The sequence below is a fragment of the Lissotriton helveticus genome, chromosome 1_1 (genome assembly GCF_964261635.1).
Source record: "Lissotriton helveticus chromosome 1_1, aLisHel1.1, whole genome shotgun sequence".
NCBI lineage: Eukaryota > Metazoa > Chordata > Amphibia > Caudata > Salamandridae > Lissotriton > Lissotriton helveticus.
The window spans coordinates 390801568-390823188 of NC_136057.1; the positions used below are offsets into that span (position 1 = coordinate 390801568).

General features: G+C 45.6%; 1 protein-coding gene across 1 annotated transcript in view; it reads right to left on the reverse strand.

Moving 5' to 3' along the window:
- The window catches only part of TEX52 (testis expressed 52), a 63852-nt gene that overhangs the window by 17247 nt on the left and 24984 nt on the right, over positions 1–21621 (reverse strand). The window contains exon 2 of the mRNA XM_078653820.1: positions 12173–12757. Within this exon, the coding sequence (XP_078509946.1) occupies positions 12173–12750 (578 nt within the window). The 5' untranslated portion in view covers positions 12751–12757. The remainder of the gene's footprint in view (positions 1–12172; positions 12758–21621) is intronic.

Here is a 21621-nt window from a genome sequence, read left to right on the forward strand (position 1 = left end):
ACGCCCCCTCATTCACCGAGCCCTTAACTTTTCGCCGCACCCGCTTCGCGGGTGCCACTCACTGACCTCCCTATCCTGAAACCTGTTGTTGGGCGCTGCAGAGAACAGGAGTTCCTTTGGCTTGCAGTGACCGGGGCTTTGCTGGGACGCCACAAGCGCTGCACTCGAGTTCCCGAGTGCAGCTGAACGCTGATTGCCATCTCACCGCTGCGGGACTGCGAGGCTTGGAAACAGCTGTAGCCTCTTCCCGCAGCGGCCACGCCCCCTCATTCACCGAGCCCTTAACTTTTCGCGGCACCCGCTTTGCGGGTGCCACTCACTGACCTCCCTATCCTGAAACCTGTTGTTGGGCACTGCAGAGAACAGGAGTTCCTTTGGCTTGCAGTGACCGGGGCTTTGCTGGGACGCCACAAGCGCTGCACTCGAGTTCCCAGAGTGCAGCTGAACGCTGATTGCCGTCTCACCGCTGCGGGACTGCGAGGCTTGGAAACAGCTGTAGCCTCTTCCCGCAGCGGCCACGCCCCCTCATTCACCGAGCCCTTAACTTTTCGCGGCACCCGCTTCGCGGGTGCCACTCACTGACCTCCCTATCCTGAAACCTGTTGTTGGGCGCTGCAGAGAACAGGAGTTCCTTTGGCTTGCAGTGACCGGGGCTTTGCTGGGACGCCACAAGCGCTGCACTCGAGTTCCCAGAGTGCAGCTGAACGCTGATTGCCGTCTCACTGCTGCGGGACTGCGAGGCTTGGAAACAGCTGTAGCCTCTTCCCGCAGCGGCCACGCCCCCTTGATTGCCGAGGGCTATAAGAGCAACCAGGGCTCTCCGCGAAGCGGAACGCGTGTGGGACGAAGCCCGGACTAAGGGCGGACAGTCTTAGACAGTCCGAGACAGGTCGTGACTGGACTGGGCACGTTATACTGTCCGTGTTGAACACGAGTCATCTGGCTGCAGTAAGACATTTTGCTTCTGGATATACATAAATTGTAACTCACTACTATAGCATCTTTTGATGTATATTGTTAAACCCACTTGCATGATAAAACTCAAGTGTTGCTACTAATACTACTAAGGATGCCAAAAAAGACCCCAGTCGCTGTGGCAAATACCATGGATAATTATATGGTACACGTAGTATCCAAGATTAACAATGAAAGGAGACAGTCACTAGGTTTAAGTCAATCCCCCAATCTTTCCCCCCTGAGCCCACCACCAAACTCTCCGTGGGTAGATATACCATCTCAGGATACGGGAAATGAAGCCCCAGATATAGAGACACATGATAGCGGGACTCTTAACCATAGTGTACTTATAGAATCCGACCAAGATTCAACCCACGAGAATGATACAGAGTCCCAGATAGAACATATAGAACAAGACACCCCAGTACAGGAAGGCATTCAGATGAATACTGTAGATGAAGACCCTCCTGTTCATGTACCAGTTACACGTGCGATTAGAAAGTGTAGAAAACCACAAGTACATCGCGGTGGGTCTCATCCAGGGAGAAAGAGGGTTGCATCGCCACCGAAAATCAGGGATAAAAGTAGGGGGCAGGGAGATGAAATTGGGACACAATATATGGACGAAGAGTTCTTAACTAGGATAGCTGACTTGATTGACTGTAAGTTTAAGGCACTCATTAAACCAGTAGTGGCTAAATTAGACAAACTCTCTGCTGATGTAAAGAAACTAGGTGCGGTTCAGTCAAAGATAGCGGAAGAGGTGACAAATATATCAACTGTAGTCACAAATTTAGCTAATAGCACAAAAGAGCTTACCGCGAGAGGAATAGAGGGAGGTGCAAATGAATCACATACCAACCCGACCGGACAGGCACCAGTAATAGAGCATAATCAACCAATGATAAGAGAAGATCAGCCTCCAAAACTATCTGTATCAACCACATTAAGTACAGAAAAAGATTCATTACAATTCTTAGAAGATGCGTCACCTCTTGTGTTGGTACTGGCGAATGTCCCTCCTTTGGTTAATGACCAACTAGAATCCCCCACAGCATTGACAAGTAAGGCCCTGCATTGGCTGTCTGGTAATATGCAGATGGCACCTTGGGGGAAACAACAGCTAGCAGGAGACCTTAAGTCATCCAGAAGGGTACCTTGGATAGGGCAAAATCCCAAAAAGTTTAAAGGTGACTGTACAGTTCTAAACTTTGCAAACTCTGCTGTATTACCAAATATTCTATCAAACATTCTCCCTCCTCAGCGCAGGAGAGGTACCATTGTTCCACTTACCCTAGAATTTTTTGGTAAAAAACAGCGAAGCATGATCTACCCAAAGACAACCAATAACCATACCAGGAACAATAAATGGCTGGGGCTCAGGTACCCCGGGTAATAACTGGGGGCACAGTTTAGATAGATGGGAAGGACCTCAACAGTTACACCAACAAGAATATCAATACCCTATCCATTTTAACAACCAGTACAATATTCCCATTTCTAATAGGTTCGATGCTTTCTATGGCCAGGGAGGGTTGGAAGGGGTGGAATGACTATTCGATATACCCTTTCTTCCTAGCCATAGTGATTGTATACAACAAGATGTAGGACTAGGAAATGAGGACAGTACATCTGCGTCGCATGGTTTAAATACCGAGATGATAGTTCCACCGGCCCAGATAAATGGACCCAAAAGCTTATTAAATGCACAAAATCTTGTTCCTATCCAAGCTGTCACAACACATAACTCTGTGGAAGCACAGGTAGGCAGTTGTATAGGCCCAATGTTCCCTGTTCCAGCTGTAGAGGAAATTGTAGATAAAACTCTGTGTTCATCATTAACATGTAAGGAAAGTTTATTATCTTGGAATATAGCCGGGCTCTATGATAAATCCAGCGATATTGGTTGGCTGTCTTTTGTCAAGGAACATGCAATAATATGTCTCCAAGAAACATGGTTGCTGAACAAAAATGTACATATTGAGGGTTATCAAAGCTTCTTCACTCCTGCAGATCCCTCAGTTAGTGGCAGAGCAAAAGGGGGGCTGGCAATATATGTCAACTTGGCTCTTAAATGTCTCAAAGTTGAACATCACACTGGAAACAGAAATATTCAGGTTTTAGAGTTAAAGAGGGGAACAACTACGTTCACACTGATTAATTTCTATAATGCAGTGAATCAGACTGGCGGTTGTAATATACAGACTCTAGGTGAATTCTTAAGGGATAATGCTGGACATTTGCCCCGACAAATACTAATTGCAGGCGATTTTAATACACATCCATGTGGGAACCCTGGAGAGACCGCTATTGGCCAACTGGGTTGTAATAACCTGGAAGGTTTCCATTTTGACCATTCGCGGCGTGGGACAGAACTAAACACGCTAATGAATGAAAACAACTTAATCACAGCAATGTCTACAGTGGCGGATCAAACTATTTTTCCTATTCCCACATTTAAAGGCCATGCAACAGGATCATACATAGACCACATTCTACTGTCTGTTGACCTCGCTAATGTTGTTCGGGACTTCTGCATTCAAATGAGCATTTATAGCGATCATAACCCTATATGTATCAAAATGGGTGGGAAAATCTTTGAACAACGAAAACCACGTGTGGATCGTGGGTCCATAAAATGTATAAATGGAAAGCGTCGCTTAAAATGGTCATTGGTGAACTGTGAAAACCTGTATGCTTCTATTAATAACATATGTAGTCCGGAACTCTCAGTATGTATATCATCTGCATCAGTACCGCAACAAATCCTAGAATCCTTTGAGGATGTCGCTTTAAAAGTAGATAATATCAAAAGGGGGGAACACTGTTCCTACAAAGCGGGGTGCAAACAGTCACTCACGCCTTAGGGTGCTAATAGTCACCCGTGCACACAAGATAGAAAAGTGAGATAGAAAGAAGAATGTCCCAGGTTAGTGTGACCCACTAGTAAGGTGGGACAAGCATTTATTGTCCTGTGTTGCCCTCACACACCCCGAAAGGTGTCATGCTTCATCATCGGGCGGTTGCTCCTCGTAGGGCCGGCGCTGCAATCCCCTACGGGTCCCCCGAAGGGTCTCTTTATCGGAGATCTTTTCAGGACTGCCGGATGGTGCATGTGGGTGTGTGGGGTGTGGGTCCAGTGAGGGTATTGAAAGGTGCGTGCAAGTGTAGTGATGAAATTTAATAAAGGGTAAATATGCAGCGAATATCTATATTGTATAAACCCTTTGCAAATAATTGCTAAATAAAATATTGCCCCAAAGGCATACTATGCTTGGGTGTCTTGAAGTTAATGGTCAACATGTTTCGCGCCTGCGTCGCCATAAGGGTCATTGGCGCTTCGTCAGGACCGGAACTATAATTAAAAAAGGTGCACGTGAAAAATAAAATTGGACCCTCTAAACCAAACAGGGCGGAACGGTAACCACTATACCTATAATGAGGTTACAGCTGTATGATGAAACAATGCTCCTGATGGGAACCTGGGAACCAAAAACAAAATAAACAACATTAAAAAACATCAGTGACAACTTGATGCCTTTATGATGTGTCCCATCCGGGTATACATCTATTCACTCAACCGATGTGAATATGAGAAATAAATAATTAAAGGGAGCAAGGCTCAGGAGACATAGAAATGTATTCAATTAGGTCCTGACCCGTTAAGTTCATGTCCACGCACCACCTCACTAAGTCACATCCCCACTGGCACTCTTGACTCTCAATGTAATCTAATGTGGGAGTATGTTCCAGATTCTGCCGGTAATCTGATCAAAATATATATGTAAATCTATGTGTTCCAGCAGCCTCCGTTAGACCCCAATAGTAACCGAGGTATAGAAAATGCTTACCTCGCCACAGTTTGGAAAAGCCTCTCCAGCGAGACAGCATGGAACACTGGCACATTACCGGACTATACAGGGCGATAAGTAGGGAAGTATTATTGGAAACGGTGCATGGCATAGGCGGTGGCAAGCATATCGCTCGTCGCTACACAATCAATGCCGAGAACCGTGACTTACGTTTTCGCCGGGATGATGCCTGCTTGACACCTACCCCTTCCTCGTGTCTGCTGGTAATCAAACGTAATGGCAAGACCCGTGTTTTAAAAGAGGAAATGGGGTCAGGTGTGGGCGGTAACCATTTCCGGGTTATCCTCACGGAAAACAAAGCGGCGTACATATGTGGTAATGGGAGAAGACAGCGCATGCGTGATACGGGGAAAGAAAATCGCCCCGTTCGTGCGCTATGTTGGAAGAGTTCACGGCTTGCTCAAGTGGGTAATCTTATTATGATATTCTTAGTCTCCAAAGGAGAATGGAGATACCACAAGAATCAAATTTTTAGGCATTCCTCGTGAAGTTTGCTCCCGCTAGATGTCCACCGCAATGAATATGAACTCCCACTAAATAGTTCTACATGCCAGAGTGCTCAGGGGGAGGGTACTAGGACTAGGTACACACCAATTGAGGGACCTCAATCAAATCAAAGTGTCTCATGAGCCCATGCAAAAACCAAAAAGGAGGAAAGTAATAGTAATGGCCCTCGGCAGAACTGCCGTGCATAATTTTATACAAAAGGGGGAGAGAAAAGGGCCAAGGAGCTAATCAAGGTCCAGTGTCCATGCTCCTAATATCTTACATAATATCAAAAGGGGGGAACACTGTTCCTACAAAGCGGGGTGCAAACAGTCACTCACGCCTTAGGGTGCTAATAGTCACCCGTGCACACAAGATAGAAAAGTGAGATAGAAAGAAGAATGTCCCAGGTTAGTGTGACCCACTAGTAAGGTGGGACAAGCATTTATTGTCCTGTGTTGCCCTCACACACCCCGAAAGATGTCATGCTTCATCATCGGGCGGTTGCTCCTCGTAGGGCCGGCGCTGCAATCCCCTACGGGTCCCCCGAAGGGTCTCTTTATCGGAGATCTTTTCAGGACTGCCGGATGGTGCATGTGGGTGTGTGGGGTGTGGGTCCAGTGAGGGTATTGAAAGGTGCGTGCAAGTGTAGTGATGAAATTTAATAAAGGGTAAATATGCAGCGAATATCTATATTGTATAAACCCTTTGCAAATAATTGCTAAATAAAATATTGCCCCAAAGGCATACTATGCTTGGGTGTCTTGAAGTTAATGGTCAACATGTTTCGCGCCTGCGTCGCCATAAGGGTCATTGGCGCTTCGTCAGGACCGGAACTATAATTAAAAAAGGTGCACGTGAAAAATAAAATTGGACCCTCTAAACCAAACAGGGCGGAACGGTAACCACTATACCTATAATGAGGTTACAGCTGTATGATGAAACAATGCTCCTGATGGGAACCTGGGAACCAAAAACAAAATAAACAACATTAAAAAACATCAGTGACAACTTGATGCCTTTATGATGTGTCCCATCCGGGTATACATCTATTCACTCAACCGATGTGAATATGAGAAATAAATAATTAAAGGGAGCAAGGCTCAGGAGACATAGAAATGTATTCAATTAGGTCCTGACCCGTTAAGTTCATGTCCACGCACCACCTCACTAAGTCACATCCCCACTGGCACTCTTGACTCTCAATGTAATCTAATGTGGGAGTATGTTCCAGATTCTGCCGGTAATCTGATCAAAATATATATGTAAATCTATGTGTTCCAGCAGCCTCCGTTAGACCCCAATAGTAACCGAGGTATAGAAAATGCTTACCTCGCCACAGTTTGGAAAAGCCTCTCCAGCGAGACAGCATGGAACACTGGCACATTACCGGACTATACAGGGCGATAAGTAGGGAAGTATTATTGGAAACGGTGCATGGCATAGGCGGTGGCAAGCATATCGCTCGTCGCTACACAATCAATGCCGAGAACCGTGACTTACGTTTTCGCCGGGATGATGCCTGCTTGACACCTACCCCTTCCTCGTGTCTGCTGGTAATCAAACGTAATGGCAAGACCCGTGTTTTAAAAGAGGAAATGGGGTCAGGTGTGGGCGGTAACCATTTCCGGGTTATCCTCACGGAAAACAAAGCGGCGTACATATGTGGTAATGGGAGAAGACAGCGCATGCGTGATACGGGGAAAGAAAATCGCCCCGTTCGTGCGCTATGTTGGAAGAGTTCACGGCTTGCTCAAGTGGGTAATCTTATTATGATATTCTTAGTCTCCAAAGGAGAGTGGAGATACCACAAGAAACAAATTTTTAGCCATCCCTCGTGAAGTTTGCTCCCGCTAGATGTCCACCGCAATGAATATGAACTCCCACTAAATAGTTCTACATGCCAGAGTGCTCAGGGGGAGGGTACTAGGACTAGGTACACACCAATTGAGGGACCTCAATCAAATCAAAGTGTCTCATGAGCCCATGCAAAAACCAAAAAGGAGGAAAGTAATAGTAATGGCCCTCGGCAGAACTGCCGTGCATAATTTTATACAAAAGGGGGAGAGAAAAGGGCCAAGGAGCTAATCAAGGTCCAGTGTCCATGCTCCTAATATCTTACATAATATCAAAAGGGGGGAACACTGTTCCTACAAAGCAGGGTGCAAACAGTCACTCACGCCTTAGGGTGCTAATAGTCACCCGTGCACACAAGATAGAAAAGTGAGATAGAAAGAAGAATGTCCCAGGTTAGTGTGACCCACTAGTAAGGTGGGACAAGCATTTATTGTCCTGTGTTGCCCTCACACACCCCGAAAGGTGTCATGCTTCATCATCGGGCGGTTGCTCCTCGTAGGGCCGGCGCTGCAATCCCCTACGGGTCCCCCGAAGGGTCTCTTTATCGGAGATCTTTTCAGGACTGCCGGATGGTGCATGTGGGTGTGTGGGGTGTGGGTCCAGTGAGGGTATTGAAAGGTGCGTGCAAGTGTAGTGATGAAATTTAATAAAGGGTAAATATGCAGCGAATATCTATATTGTATAAACCCTTTGCAAATAATTGCTAAATAAAATATTGCCCCAAAGGCATACTATGCTTGGGTGTCTTGAAGTTAATGGTCAACATGTTTCGCGCCTGCGTCGCCATAAGGGTCATTGGCGCTTCGTCAGGACCGGAACTATAATTAAAAAAGGTGCACGTGAAAAATAAAATTGGACCCTCTAAACCAAACAGGGCGGAACGGTAACCACTATACCTATAATGAGGTTACAGCTGTATGATGAAACAATGCTCCTGATGGGAACCTGGGAACCAAAAACAAAATAAACAACATTAAAAAACATCAGTGACAACTTGATGCCTTTATGATGTGTCCCATCCGGGTATACATCTATTCACTCAACCGATGTGAATATGAGAAATAAATAATTAAAGGGAGCAAGGCTCAGGAGACATAGAAATGTATTCAATTAGGTCCTGACCCGTTAAGTTCATGTCCACGCACCACCTCACTAAGTCACATCCCCACTGGCACTCTTGACTCTCAATGTAATCTAATGTGGGAGTATGTTCCAGATTCTGCCGGTAATCTGATCAAAATATATATGTAAATCTATGTGTTCCAGCAGCCTCCGTTAGACCCCAATAGTAACCGAGGTATAGAAAATGCTTACCTCGCCACAGTTTGGAAAAGCCTCTCCAGCGAGACAGCATGGAACACTGGCACATTACCGGACTATACAGGGCGATAAGTAGGGAAGTATTATTGGAAACGGTGCATGGCATAGGCGGTGGCAAGCATATCGCTCGTCGCTACACAATCAATGCCGAGAACCGTGACTTACGTTTTCGCCGGGATGATGCCTGCTTGACACCTACCCCTTCCTCGTGTCTGCTGGTAATCAAACGTAATGGCAAGACCCGTGTTTTAAAAGAGGAAATGGGGTCAGGTGTGGGCGGTAACCATTTCCGGGTTATCCTCACGGAAAACAAAGCGGCGTACATATGTGGTAATGGGAGAAGACAGCGCATGCGTGATACGGGGAAAGAAAATCGCCCCGTTCGTGCGCTATGTTGGAAGAGTTCACGGCTTGCTCAAGTGGGTAATCTTATTACAGTGTTCCCCCCTTTTGATATTATGTAAGATATTAGGAGCTTTAAAAGTAGAGTCACTGTTAACGGTCTCAGTCAGAGGGAATACAAATAGTAACCCAAAGTGGTTTGATAAAGTTTGCTCCAAGGCCAGCCGTGAGCTTAAGATAGCGCTGAAAACAAAACCTAGAGATCCGGCGCTTATCAAGGTCCTGCGTGCTAGGTATAAAAAGTCCCTCGATAATCGCAGGAGAGAGGTAAAGAAAGGTGTCTGGGAGTCTCTGCTAGATCCTGAAACATTGAGAAATAGCTCTAAGTTTTGGGATATCATAAACAAACCCTTATTTGATCACCCAAGAAATCCTACTGTGGGTACTAATATCCCAGAGGAAGAGTGGGTTAATCATTTTAGCTCTATTTTTAAAAACAATAAGTTGCAGGCTGAAAACACTCCGGTTAAATTTAAAGAAAACCTGTTGCTCTTCTCAATAAACGAGGTTGTAAAGGGAATTGAAGGGCTGACAAGCAACAAGGCCCCAGGACCGGACGGTCTTTCACCGGACCTTTTTAAATCCTGTACTTCACTATGGGCACCAGTTCTTACAGCCGTACTCAATGCGGCCGTGGTTTGTGGTTGCCCTAAGTCATGGGGGGTATCTACCATTGTGCCCGTGTTTAAAAAAGGAGACCGTAATAGCCCCCTCAGCTATAGACCAATATCTTTAATCAACTCTGTTGCTAAAGTAGTGTGGGGAGTAATTCTAAATAGACTGGTCACATGGTCAGATGAAAATAATGTAATATCCCCAATGCAATACGGATTTAGGCCCGGCCATTCCACGATTACCCAATGTCTAAATTTATACCTAATTACAGGGAAGTACACCAAGGCCCGACAAGGAACAATTCACATGGCGTTCATGGATCTTTCGTCGGCTTTCGATTGCGTGAGCCGTAGAAAGCTCTGGGATGCCATGGTGAAAATGGGCGTGGAGCAGAACTTAATTAACCTGTTAGAAGATTTGCACTCTGATACGAGAGCAAACATTAGGTACACACAAGATTTGAAAGTGACAAAAGACTTTGGAGTGTACCGGGGAGTCCGACAAGGATGCATCCTGGCCCCGTTCCTTTTTAATTTATACATAAATGAACTGGAGGAGCATCTTTTAAGTACAAACGCAGACTATCCTTATATTGGACGAAAGGGACTGCCGGTTCTGCTATATGCGGATGACGCAGTCCTTTTAGCCAGAACTGCTAATGGTCTCCAAACCTTACTAAACTCTTTTTTCACCTTTATGAAATCCAGAGATTTGAGTATAAACAACTCTAAATCTTTCGTAATGAAGGTTGGTCAGGGTAACAAAAAGCCAAACCGTTTGAACTTTAATGGAGTATCAATTCCTGTAACAAATACATTTTCCTATCTTGGAGTCCTGTTTGACCATCAATTAAATTGGGGACCCGTAATACAAAAAAAAAAAAAGGGAGAGGTAATCAGGACAAATGCGGCAATACTTGATTTCTCAAGAAAAATGGGCAATAGCCCAGTGGCTGCATTACTCCAACTTTACCAGGCCAAGAGTGTTACTACTGCATGTTATGGCAGTGAGATATGGGGATACGCCCCACTGGGAGCCCTAGAGATAGTTGAAAACAATTTTCTCAAGCAGCTACTAAGAGTTCCTAGGGGAACAGCAAATCTTTCTGTACATGAAGAGCTGGGTATCTCATTTCTATGTGATAAATTGGCAGTAAACCCTCTAGTATGTTGGTTAAACTGCTGGTTAAATGATGACATACCTCTCACTCAGCTCATATTGAGAGAAGCGTTAACATGGGAAAATAGGCTGAAGGTTCCCTGGATAAAGTATCTGAGTAACTGCTTTAATGATATAGGGCGACCCGAACTTTTCTTAACACCAAACTCCATTACGAAACTGGATGTTATACACGTAAAGAATGCTTTTATTTCTTCCAGACTCATAGCCAGGGAGTCTGGTGAAATGAGGAAAAGTAGTGTACGAAATTACGCGCTAATAAAAACAACTTTGCTCACGGAACCGTACCTATTATGGCCAATGTCAAGTTATGATCGTTTTCTGTTGACAAGGTTCAGGCTGGATTTATTTCATTTACTCCTGGCTGTGCCCAAGGAATCTCATCGTGGACAAGTGTTGCCGGCTTGCGGCTGCGACGAAAAGTCTCCGCAAGACCTGCCACACTTTTTATTTTTTTGTCCTTTTTATAATATACCAAGGAGGCTATATTTAAAACCTTGCCTTAAAAAACTGAACTTTATGCAATTCAGAACGGCACTTTATTATCTCCAGATGCTAAGTTGTGACTGTACCATGTTCGTATGTAGCTTTTTAAAACTGGCAATCAAATTCAGGAAAAGTATGGAAGGATAGTAGTACTGTTAATTGAAAGGATAGCCTTTTTATGTTCTTAGAATATTTCTATTTAAGAATTTGAACGTTTTAATATGCCTGTAACTTTTTGTGAGTGTTTTTCTTGTTATGTCATTTTAACTGCTTTTTATGTAAGTATGAGCTAATATGTGTATAGTGTGTAATGCTTTTATGGTTGTTATTTTAAACAACCGAATAAAGTTCCCTTGACTTGACTTGACTTGAATCGGTAAATACCGAATCTTACCGAATCGGTAATTGGAATATCAGATTTACCTACATATGCCTCCTCCCTATTTACCTACTCTTAAATACCGAATCGGTATGATTCGGTATTTAAGAGTCGGTAAATAGGAATTACCTACATCTGGCCCTTAGGGTGGAAAGGTAAAGTTGCATTTTTTGCAAACTTTTTCAAAAAACACATTCTACACAATGCAGACTCTCACTCTGGAAGTGTTGTGGATGCATGCACCCATGTTTATTCTATAAATGGTAGCTCTAAGCGTATTACTCTTTAATGAACCTAGCTGAATGAAATTCAACATATAGATAATGAATTGGCGTCATGAAACCTAGATGTAAATGTTTATTTCAAACATTTCCATTTTGGAAGTTATATCTGACAAGCAAACAATCTACTCGGGAAGCTCCAGTACGTTAAATATTTCCCACCTACAGCACAAGATTAAAAAATCTTAGATGCAGTTGGAGAAGTAAAAATTTGGCAATGCAAAGAGTAAGTGATATGAAAGAGGGTAGAAACCAGATTCCAGACTGATAGAAGTGTGACAAACCAAAACAGTTACTGATCAGTGAAGAATTGCAGCATGGAACGTCTACTGTCTTACCTTTTAAAGTCTTTTGGAGGCAAGATATTGCCCCTGCTGTCTCGCGGGGGATCCCGGCACTGGCTCCTTAGTTTCAGCCTCTCCGACTCCCTTAGATCCTTGCTTGTCCTTGATATCACTTTCTCTTTCCGCTTCTCATCCACAAACAGGACCCTAGAGGCGAGGAACTTCAGGAAGGTGTTCTCTGTCATTCGTGAGGGCGGTGGGATAGGAGGGGAGGGGGAGCCTGCCGTGGACTTCCTTCTGGCCTTAGGGAGATGCTTGTCTAACATGTTGTCTGATGCCACCTTCCGCCATAGATCACTATCATAGGGTTTATCAGGCTGCACCGGAAACAGTGGAGGCAGCTTGCTCACTTCTAGCCAGGCTTGGTACCCCCAGGGAGGTTGACAGTTGGTACTGATTGGGGTGCCCCGTACTCTCTGATGCACCTGAATTTTGGCACTGGTGCATGGTGCTTTCAGAACAGCCAGACGGTGGAGAGCTCTGGGTGAAAACCCGGTTTTTTTTGGCTCTCTGTCCTCAAACAGAAACTCTCTCTCTTTTATGGATGCTCTGGTGGAAAAGGTCACAGCCATCGCCCGCCTATCAAAAGAAAAAGGGCAAGCTTTTTTATTTACATTTATTATTTAATTTTATAAACTACCAATGCATAAAAATACTTCATGACTAAACATATTTAACATTACTCCTATATGAGGACAGTTATCTTCTTAACGACAAACGTTCCACAATAATATTTCAAACTGGATTATGGAATTTGTACTTAAAAATTATTTGCTGTCATGTCTTATCCTGCCTTACCATGGACTTGTGTCAACAACAGGAGCAGGAACCTGTCAACCGTGTTGGGATTGGGGTATAGTATAGTAGAAACATATGGTATCCCAACTGGTATTATTTGAAGGCAGTTAGAACAGATATGCATACAACATTATCCATAAGGAAACAAGGAGACTCTATGAGATTATAGCATGTGCTCAAGGCATCATTTATATAAACATTTTAGGGGGAAAAAACAAGAAGGAAAGAGCATTTCGCAGTTATTACAGCACTGTAATATACAACTGATGAAATTGAGAACAACCCAAATTGCACGTGGTGCTCAAGGTGCTCAAGGTGTGTCAGTGAAAACCAAGGTAGCGACGCATGTGACAATGGTGGAGAGGTGTGGCGCCGCGGCCAGGGCGACTGACGCTGGAATCTGGGGATCATGGTTCGATCCCCAGCTCCGGCGGCAGGTTAGCCCAGCACTATGTGACTCTGGGCAATAGCTTGCTTAATCTTCCCGACGGCCCCCAGCGCCTAGAGACCCTAACGGGTGATTGTGCGCTATACAAATGTGGATTATTATTATTATTATTATTATTAACAATGTGAACAGCGTGGGCGGCGCAAGGTGACTGTTGCAAAAATATACAGTGAAACATTTGATACAAAGTAGTTCCAAATGACTTTCAAGAGTGCGTATTTATTTGGTTCAATGTCGTGCTCGTGAACCACTTCATGTATTGCGCCTGTGATTGCGCTGGAAGGTCGACGGCGTTTCGATCCACTTAAATCAGGATTTTCATCAGGACTGGGTCGAGGGCAGTGCTGCAAGGGGGGCACAGGAAAGGGTAAACTGGGGAGGGGGTGGCCGGCAAGGCAGGAAGAAATGCAGAGGGCAGGGAAGGTCCCCATGGGGGTGTGGGTCGCTGGAGATGAAACTGGGGAACCTCTAGGGTGTAAGGAAAGATGGAGTATGGTGACCCCTGGGGGTCAGGGGGCCAACCGATCGCATGGCGGGGGAGGGTAGTTTGGCCTGTAACTGGCTCAACGTTAGGAGGGCCGCGGTGCTGGTAGTGTAGCAAAGGTACTGGCTGGTGTGCAAGGAGAGGTGGAGTCTAGGAAAAACCGCGGTTCCTGGGGGTTGGAAATCAAGTAGCGGTCCAGGTAGTAGGGTAAGGTACAACGGGATGCGCGCGCTGGGGCAGTGATTGTGAGGATGTCCGCAAAGGAAAGATGAATATGATCATTAAAGAGTGCAACGCCTCGGTAGATGTGAAGAGGGCAGGTCGCGTAGTTAGGGTGAACTGGCATGTGTGCTGAAGGGGGGGCGGGAGCGGGCTCGGGGGCGAAGGAAAGAGGAGGGGAGAGCAGGGGACGGTCAAGAATAAGGTGCCAATAAAAGGTTACCTGTGGAGAAGTAACCGGATTGAATCAGGGCGACGGAAACATCAAGCCGTGTGGCACATGAGACTCGTGTTCTGGGGGGACACAAAGCGTTTAATTACTAAGAGGTTAAAGGAAGGTGGGTAAGCCAGTTTAAAGGAGCTGCGCGAGACTCACCGAGATCATCCGCGTGGGAACCGCTGATGAGGGGGAGCAGGATCCGCGAAGGTTGGGGCGTCTGCGGAGACAAAAGGGGAGGCGGGGCAGGGGGGGGCAAATGAAGTTAATAGCTCTGACGGGAGCAGAGTATGAGTCCTAGTGGGGGAAGTAAGATCGCTGAACTTACCAGGACAAGCGGTTCAGTCGTGCTGTAAAGGGGGGGTCTCCACAGGTAACCTTTTATTGGCACCTTATGCTTGACCGTCCCCTGCTCTCCCCCCTCTTTCCTTCGCCCCCGAGCCCGCTCCCGCCCCCCCCATTCAGCACACATGCCAGTTCACCCTAACTACGCGACCTGCCCTCTTCGCATCTACCGAGGCGCGCACTCTTTAATGATCATATTCATCTTTCCTTTGCGGACATCCTCACAATCACTGCCCCAGCGCGCTTCCTCGCCAGCGCGCGCAACCCGTTGTACCATACTCTACTACCAGGACTGCTACATGATTTCCAACCCCCAGGAACCCTTGTTAGGTCGAGCCTAGACATGCAAGCAAGCAAAGCTTGCTTGTGTCTGGCTCGAAACCTATTGTCACCCGTTTTTGGGAATGTGGACAAGAAATATGCACGAGCGCAGATTGCACCTCGTGGGCGCGCACGGCGCCGTGCCTATCTCCTGCCTCGGAAGCTCCAACACCACACACGCATGCGCATACACTGAGACACACAAGCACCCATGCACGCACCCATACATACAGAGAACCTATCCCCGCCGTCGCATACACACACACACTACATACACAGCCGCATACACAGAGACACACACACAAGCGCCCATGCACGCATGCACCCATACATACATACATACAGAGAACCCACCCCCGCCGTCACATACACACACATGCGCGCGCACACACACACACACAGCACACACACAAGCGCCCCACCAGACCCGCCCCACTCACCATGTTCTTCGTTCGTGTCCCTTGGCAGCCATCCGGTCATTCTGGGCAACAGGCGGGTGCCGCGCTGAGACGCAGTCAAGCAAATCTTCCGGCGGGCACAGGAGCGCGGGTTAGACTCCCGTCTGCTTCCTGTATTTGTCTGGCCCCGCCCCCGTCCCAATAAAGGTTGCCTGGCTTCCTGTTGAAGCCGGGCTGCGGCGTTTCATTATTTTTTATGTGGGACAGCATGTAAGGCATTCCCAGTGTTATTTTGGCAACAACAAATGTGCTAGCGAAAAACAAAATAAAGGCGAGCGTTCGATGTCAGCTGTCTTACTATCTATCCCCCCAAAACACACATCTATTAAGATTCCGATAAGATCGCATTTTTTCCGAATCCATTAAAAATAGCTGTGCTGCAGTACAAAGGCCAGCTTTCCAAGTAGCTATGGCTGTTATGATTTTACTGGGGGCTGTCGGTGCTCGGTACTTTTTTAATTAGATCTGTCTGATGAGAATAAAAAAAGTTATCCGTCAATCAGGTAGCTTCCAGTCTTGCTTTTGAAAAGGAGGCTGGGCAAAATATAGCTCGTGTGCATGCGGGGCTTTCTCGTTGACAACAAAAGACGTCTTATAAGCAATTCAATCCATTACATGCCCCCGTGCTGCGGAAAACGAAGTGTTCTGTGAAGAAATTTGTATTTACGCCAAGCAACAAAAACACGACTTATCTTCCTGACTAGAACTACTCTATACTACAGTGTGCAAATATGTTCTCTCAATGTTTCAAGCTTTATTACAAATGTTACAAAAAAATTTTAATATTTCACTTCTGTTCTTGGATTTTCGTCACAATAAAATACACTGAACATAATCTTCACAAAAGTTATTTACAAAAGTTTAAGCTATTGCCATTATAAATTACAATAACTTTTGTTTAAGTATTAATTATTTAAAAAAATTAAAAGCCATTGTAATTTGTAATATCAATACATCTAAGTCACGTAAATACAAAACATGTTGCATTACAAATGCTTTAGGTGCCACATTTGCAAAAGTTAAAAGTATTGGCATTGTAAATGACAAAGCTATTAATTTCGCTATTTTCAAAACCAACACATAAATAAAAAAAATTGTAATTTACAAGACCAATAGCTCAAACTTTCCTAATGCGAGACCTATTGCATTAAAAATGCTTGTTTTCCTAGACTTCACCTCTCCTTGCACGCCAGCCAGTACCTTTGCTACACTACCAGCACCGCGGCCCTCCTGACGTCAAGCCAGTTACAGGCCAACCTACCCTCCCCGCCATACGATTGGTTGGCCCCCTGTCCCCCCAGGGGTCACCATACTCCATCCTTCCTTACACCCTAGAGGTACCCCAGTTTCACCTCCAGCGACCCACACCCCCATGGGGACCATTCCTGCCCTCTGCATTTCTTCCTGCCTTGCTGGCCACCCCCTCCCCAGTTTACCCTTTCCTTTGCCCCCTTGCAGCACTGCCCTCGACCCAGTCATGATGAAGATCCTGATTTAAGTGGATCGAAACGCCGTCGACCTTCCAGTGCAATCACAGGCGCAATACATGAAGTGGTTCACGAGCACGACATTGACCCAAATAAATACGAACTCTTGAAAGTCATTTGGAACCACTTTGTATCAAATGTTTCACTGTATATTTTTGCAACAGTCACCTTGCGCCGCCCACGCTGTATACATTGTCACATGCGTCGCTACCTTGGTTTTCACTGACACACCTTGAGCACCACGTGCAATTTGGGTTGTTCTCAATTTCATCAGTTGTATATTGCAGTGCTGTAATAACTGCGAAATGCTCCTTCCTTCTTGTTTTTTTCCCCCTAAAATGTTTATATAATGATGCCTTGAGCACATGCTATAATCATATAGAGTCTCCTTGTGTCCTTATGGATAATGTTGTATGCATATCTGTTCTAACTGCCTTCAAATAATACCAGTTGGGATACCATGGGCCAGATGTAGGAGACCAAATACCGGTCGGTAACGGCCGATTTCGGCCGTTACCGACCGGTATTTGAGTTTTGTAATGTAGGGGGACTTTGATTTACAGAATCGGTAAATGTACCGATTCTGTAAATCAATATGTAGGTTGCACAGTAAACAGTGCCACAGGCCCCTAAGAATTCGTTATTTACCATGTAATAGTATTGCATGGTAAATAACGAATTCCTGTGTACATGCACATCTGTGCATGTACACCTGTGCCATGTGGCACACAGACATGCCCTAAGGGCATGTATGTGTGTCACATGGCACTCAAAGCCAAAAACAGGGGTGCAACAGGGTGTCAAAGTGACACCCTGTCCCCTTTGGCAATTCGGTATTTTTACCGATTCGGTAATTACCGAATCGGTATTTGCCATTGATTCCTATGGGCTTCACGGCCCATAGGAATCAATGGCAAATACAGATTCGGTAATTACCGAATCGGAAAATACCGAATCCTACCGTTTCGGTATTTGTTACTGAATAATTACCTACATCAGATTTACCGATTCATGAATACCGAATCGGTAAAATTCGGTATTTATGAATCTGTAAATCTGATTTACCTACATCTAGCCCCAGATGTTTCTACTTTACCATGGACTTGATCATCTTTGCCATACTAACTAAAATACCCGTCGAACCATCTCGCTCACTCTTATGCTTCCAGACACTCATTCAACTTCGCTCTTGTGAGGATGGCTGGGCTAATGTAACCATCACACTGCAAATAAGACATCTTTAAGAGATCACTTACATAGCTTACATAGCCTCATGCACATGCAAGATTAAATGCACAATTTTGCAATTAATCTTCATTTGTTGCATTTCATTTCTTGGTAAGTATTGCATCTTTATTATTCTTAGCCAACACATGTTTTATGGTATTGGGCGTCTCACCCTACGACTTCTTAAGGACTGTTCTATATCCGGGTATTGTCCACTAGTTCTCTCACCCAGAATACAGTCCCCATCCGGTGAAGTAACCAACATGCGCATTTTAAACTGACCCAGCCTGACCACCACTCTTCCCTGCTTCCGACACTCAGAAGCGAACCCGCCCTGGCCTGACGATTGGCTCGGGACGAGGGTTATTGAAAAATAAAATGGTAATAAATCAACTTTATTATTATCTTATTTTTCCAACCTGGGGCATGGGGGTCATTTTAACCAGTGGGGCGACACTCCTCGTCTCAAAGTAACGAGCCGATCCTCACACTCATGAAACAAGTGCCACTGTGCTTAATGTACTGATAATACCTGTGGTCTCTTCCCTTGGCCATTAGTCTGATGCCCCAACTAAAACCTGCACTGTCTTACTATTCTTTTGGGTGGTAAGACAGCCATAATTGGGTGCAGTGGCCTCTCATACGCCTGGGCCGAAGTCCACTTCACTAATGTATTATTGAGAACTAGGGCCATGCTAAGTTCTTCAGAGTCCCTCCATTCTCTTAATAGAAGTAAAGCCTGTGCACTATAACGCATCAGAAGCAAGAAAATATGAGTGACAATGAAGCCAACAAATGGTAAGCAATGGGTTGGCTCTAAGCCCACTGAAAGCTAACAAAATGCCTTGCAAGAGACACTGTATGTGCAATCTTAGGCGAGATCTAAAAATCAAATAAGAATGCATTTCCAGACCATCCTTATTTACAACCAAGTGCACAATGACCCTCCTGACCTCTTGGCCCAACTCCCTGCTGAGTCATTCAAATCCCTGCTGAGCCATTCGTGCCCCCTACATAGGCAAACATAACCCCGCCGCTGGGGGCAGGGGGCATGGTGGGGGTGCCGTCCACAGCCTGAAGACCTCTGTCTTAGGATCTTGCACATGCGTTTTAAAAACTCAAATAAATGAATGGATAAAGACGGGAGATAGAACAAATCAGACATTCAAGCTGGAGATGCCAAAAACAGGGGCAGACGGCTTAGAGTGACCAGGCCCAGGTGCTGCTCCACCACAAGAATGAAATATTCTTGCTACAATAATCACTTGTGGCAGCAGCTTCCCACAACCGTCCCACGCTGCCTTAAGCCCTCCTCAGACCCACTGATTAGGCCATCGATTCCAATAGCAATGTATCTGGTGGATTAGTTAACGTGCCAGGGAGGCACACTGTTGGCCAGTGGGAGAGGCTGCAGGATGCCTATGGGCTGTAGGCTACTGGGCTGTGTCCGGGGCTGAGAGTGGCATCAGCCAAGGTCTGCAGAACAGAGTGATTTGGGGCTTCCATGCGAGTAATGTATGGCACATGGGCAGTGTCTGGTGATTCATGTAGAAAGGTCTCCAGCTTGCCTGAGAGCTGCAGCAGGCTGCTACTGGGTAGTGCATCCGAGCAGAGGTAGACAATGTCTTAGAGCAATGTGCACGGTGCTGTTTCTGGAGCTTGTGTTGTGTCCTCTCATGGTATAAAATGTGATGCAAGCCCAAATTCTATCCAGCCTCTACTCTGCATAAGATGCTTTGCAAATGACCAATTCAGATCCATTTGCACGAATAAACAAGATCACTACTCTCTAATAACTGAAGATTTTGTGAAATGACTTGTGCAATGTATGAAAGGCACCAAAAAGGATTTCACTTAGTGGGCACAGTGCAATCAATAGGTTTCACCCATTTATCGATTCGCAAATGTAAAATTACATATGGAGTATAGACAACATTATAAGTTGGGGAGAATTGCGAAACACAGCTAAATCCAGGCAGGCATTACCAGCTGCTCACATCTTATGGTAGGCAGACACAAAATATAGAAATCGGAGGGCCCCGGTAATCAGTGGCAGCTGCTAGTAAACAGTGGTGGGAGAGGGGGAGTTAGAAAACAGAAAAAGATGACTTACCTGCTGGTCGCCTGCCACGTCCTCCATCTGCTCCTGGTTCACAGAATCACCCAGGCTCCCATAAGCAGATCACGATGCTGCTGTCACCAACATGACAGCAGCATCGTGATTGGTCTGAGCAGCCTCTGTGGCTGCTCAGGCAGTGCCTGGGACAGTTCTCCATCCAGCTGTGCCACACAGCCAGGTGGATAAAGGCTAAGTGCCCACAACAGTTTGGCCGGCCCAAGACAGCTGGCCAAACCATCATGCACAGTTAGAGAGTGCTTGTGGTGTTTTGCCTCAGGCCCACATTACAATAATGAAGGACACAGACACCATGGAATGGGTCGCAGTAACTGGCCTCGAGCATGTGCACTTAGGCCCTTTTATTGACGGGGCCACGTCACTCGTGGCACCCGTGATGGATGGGTGTGGGGGTGCAGTGTGCCCAGCCCTCGAAGTAGTGGCTGGGATGACAGCTTCCTGCGGGACACTAGAACGTGTCTCACAGGACACTACAGTGCTCGCCACTCCTCCTCCATCTGACGAGTGCCCAGCCCCGCCCCGCCTCAACCTGGCTCCATACTAAAAATAAAATGATAATAACGTTGTGTTATTATAATTTTATTTTTCCTTTGCACTGCTCAGAGAGCAGTGGGGCGCCGCCGCTGCCAGTAATACAACAAAAACATTTGCAATGTCGGACGGCAATTTGGGGAGCACAGCAGCTGGGAAAGAGAATGGATATTTAGGCCAAAGCATACACATTTTAGACCACATGAGAGGGTGGCCTGTGGATGTTGAAACACAAGAAGGAAGTAATATTTGATCATACGTAAGCGCTAGATACACTACTAGGGTATGGCATGCGTTGAAGTGAGGTACTTCCAGTACATGTGCAAATGTGAAGCTTGACATACCTGCCTGCTTTGAGGATCTTTCATTTAAGAGTGACAGCGGTAATTCAAACTGAAATATTCTTGTCATTCCAAAAATTACTGGATGCTATGATGATCAATTAAAAACACACAAATCCCTGGGAGCATGCTGAGTTATAGCGCACAAAAGAACTATTTTATGGAACAGACAACATTTTACAATGCCATTGGTTGCGTTGATGGGACACCTCCTGCTCTGCTTTCCAATGTAAAGAAACACAATGACTCCCTAGGTCTCACTTATGGAACTTGGTTTAGTTAATGATAGGGTCCTCACATTTATGTGTATATGGTCTGATCACAGTATCCGCACAACACAAGGCCAAATGTGTATATGGTCTGATCACAGTATCCGCACAACACAAGGCCAAATCCTTTTTTTAAACTTGCTTTATTAGATGCAACACTT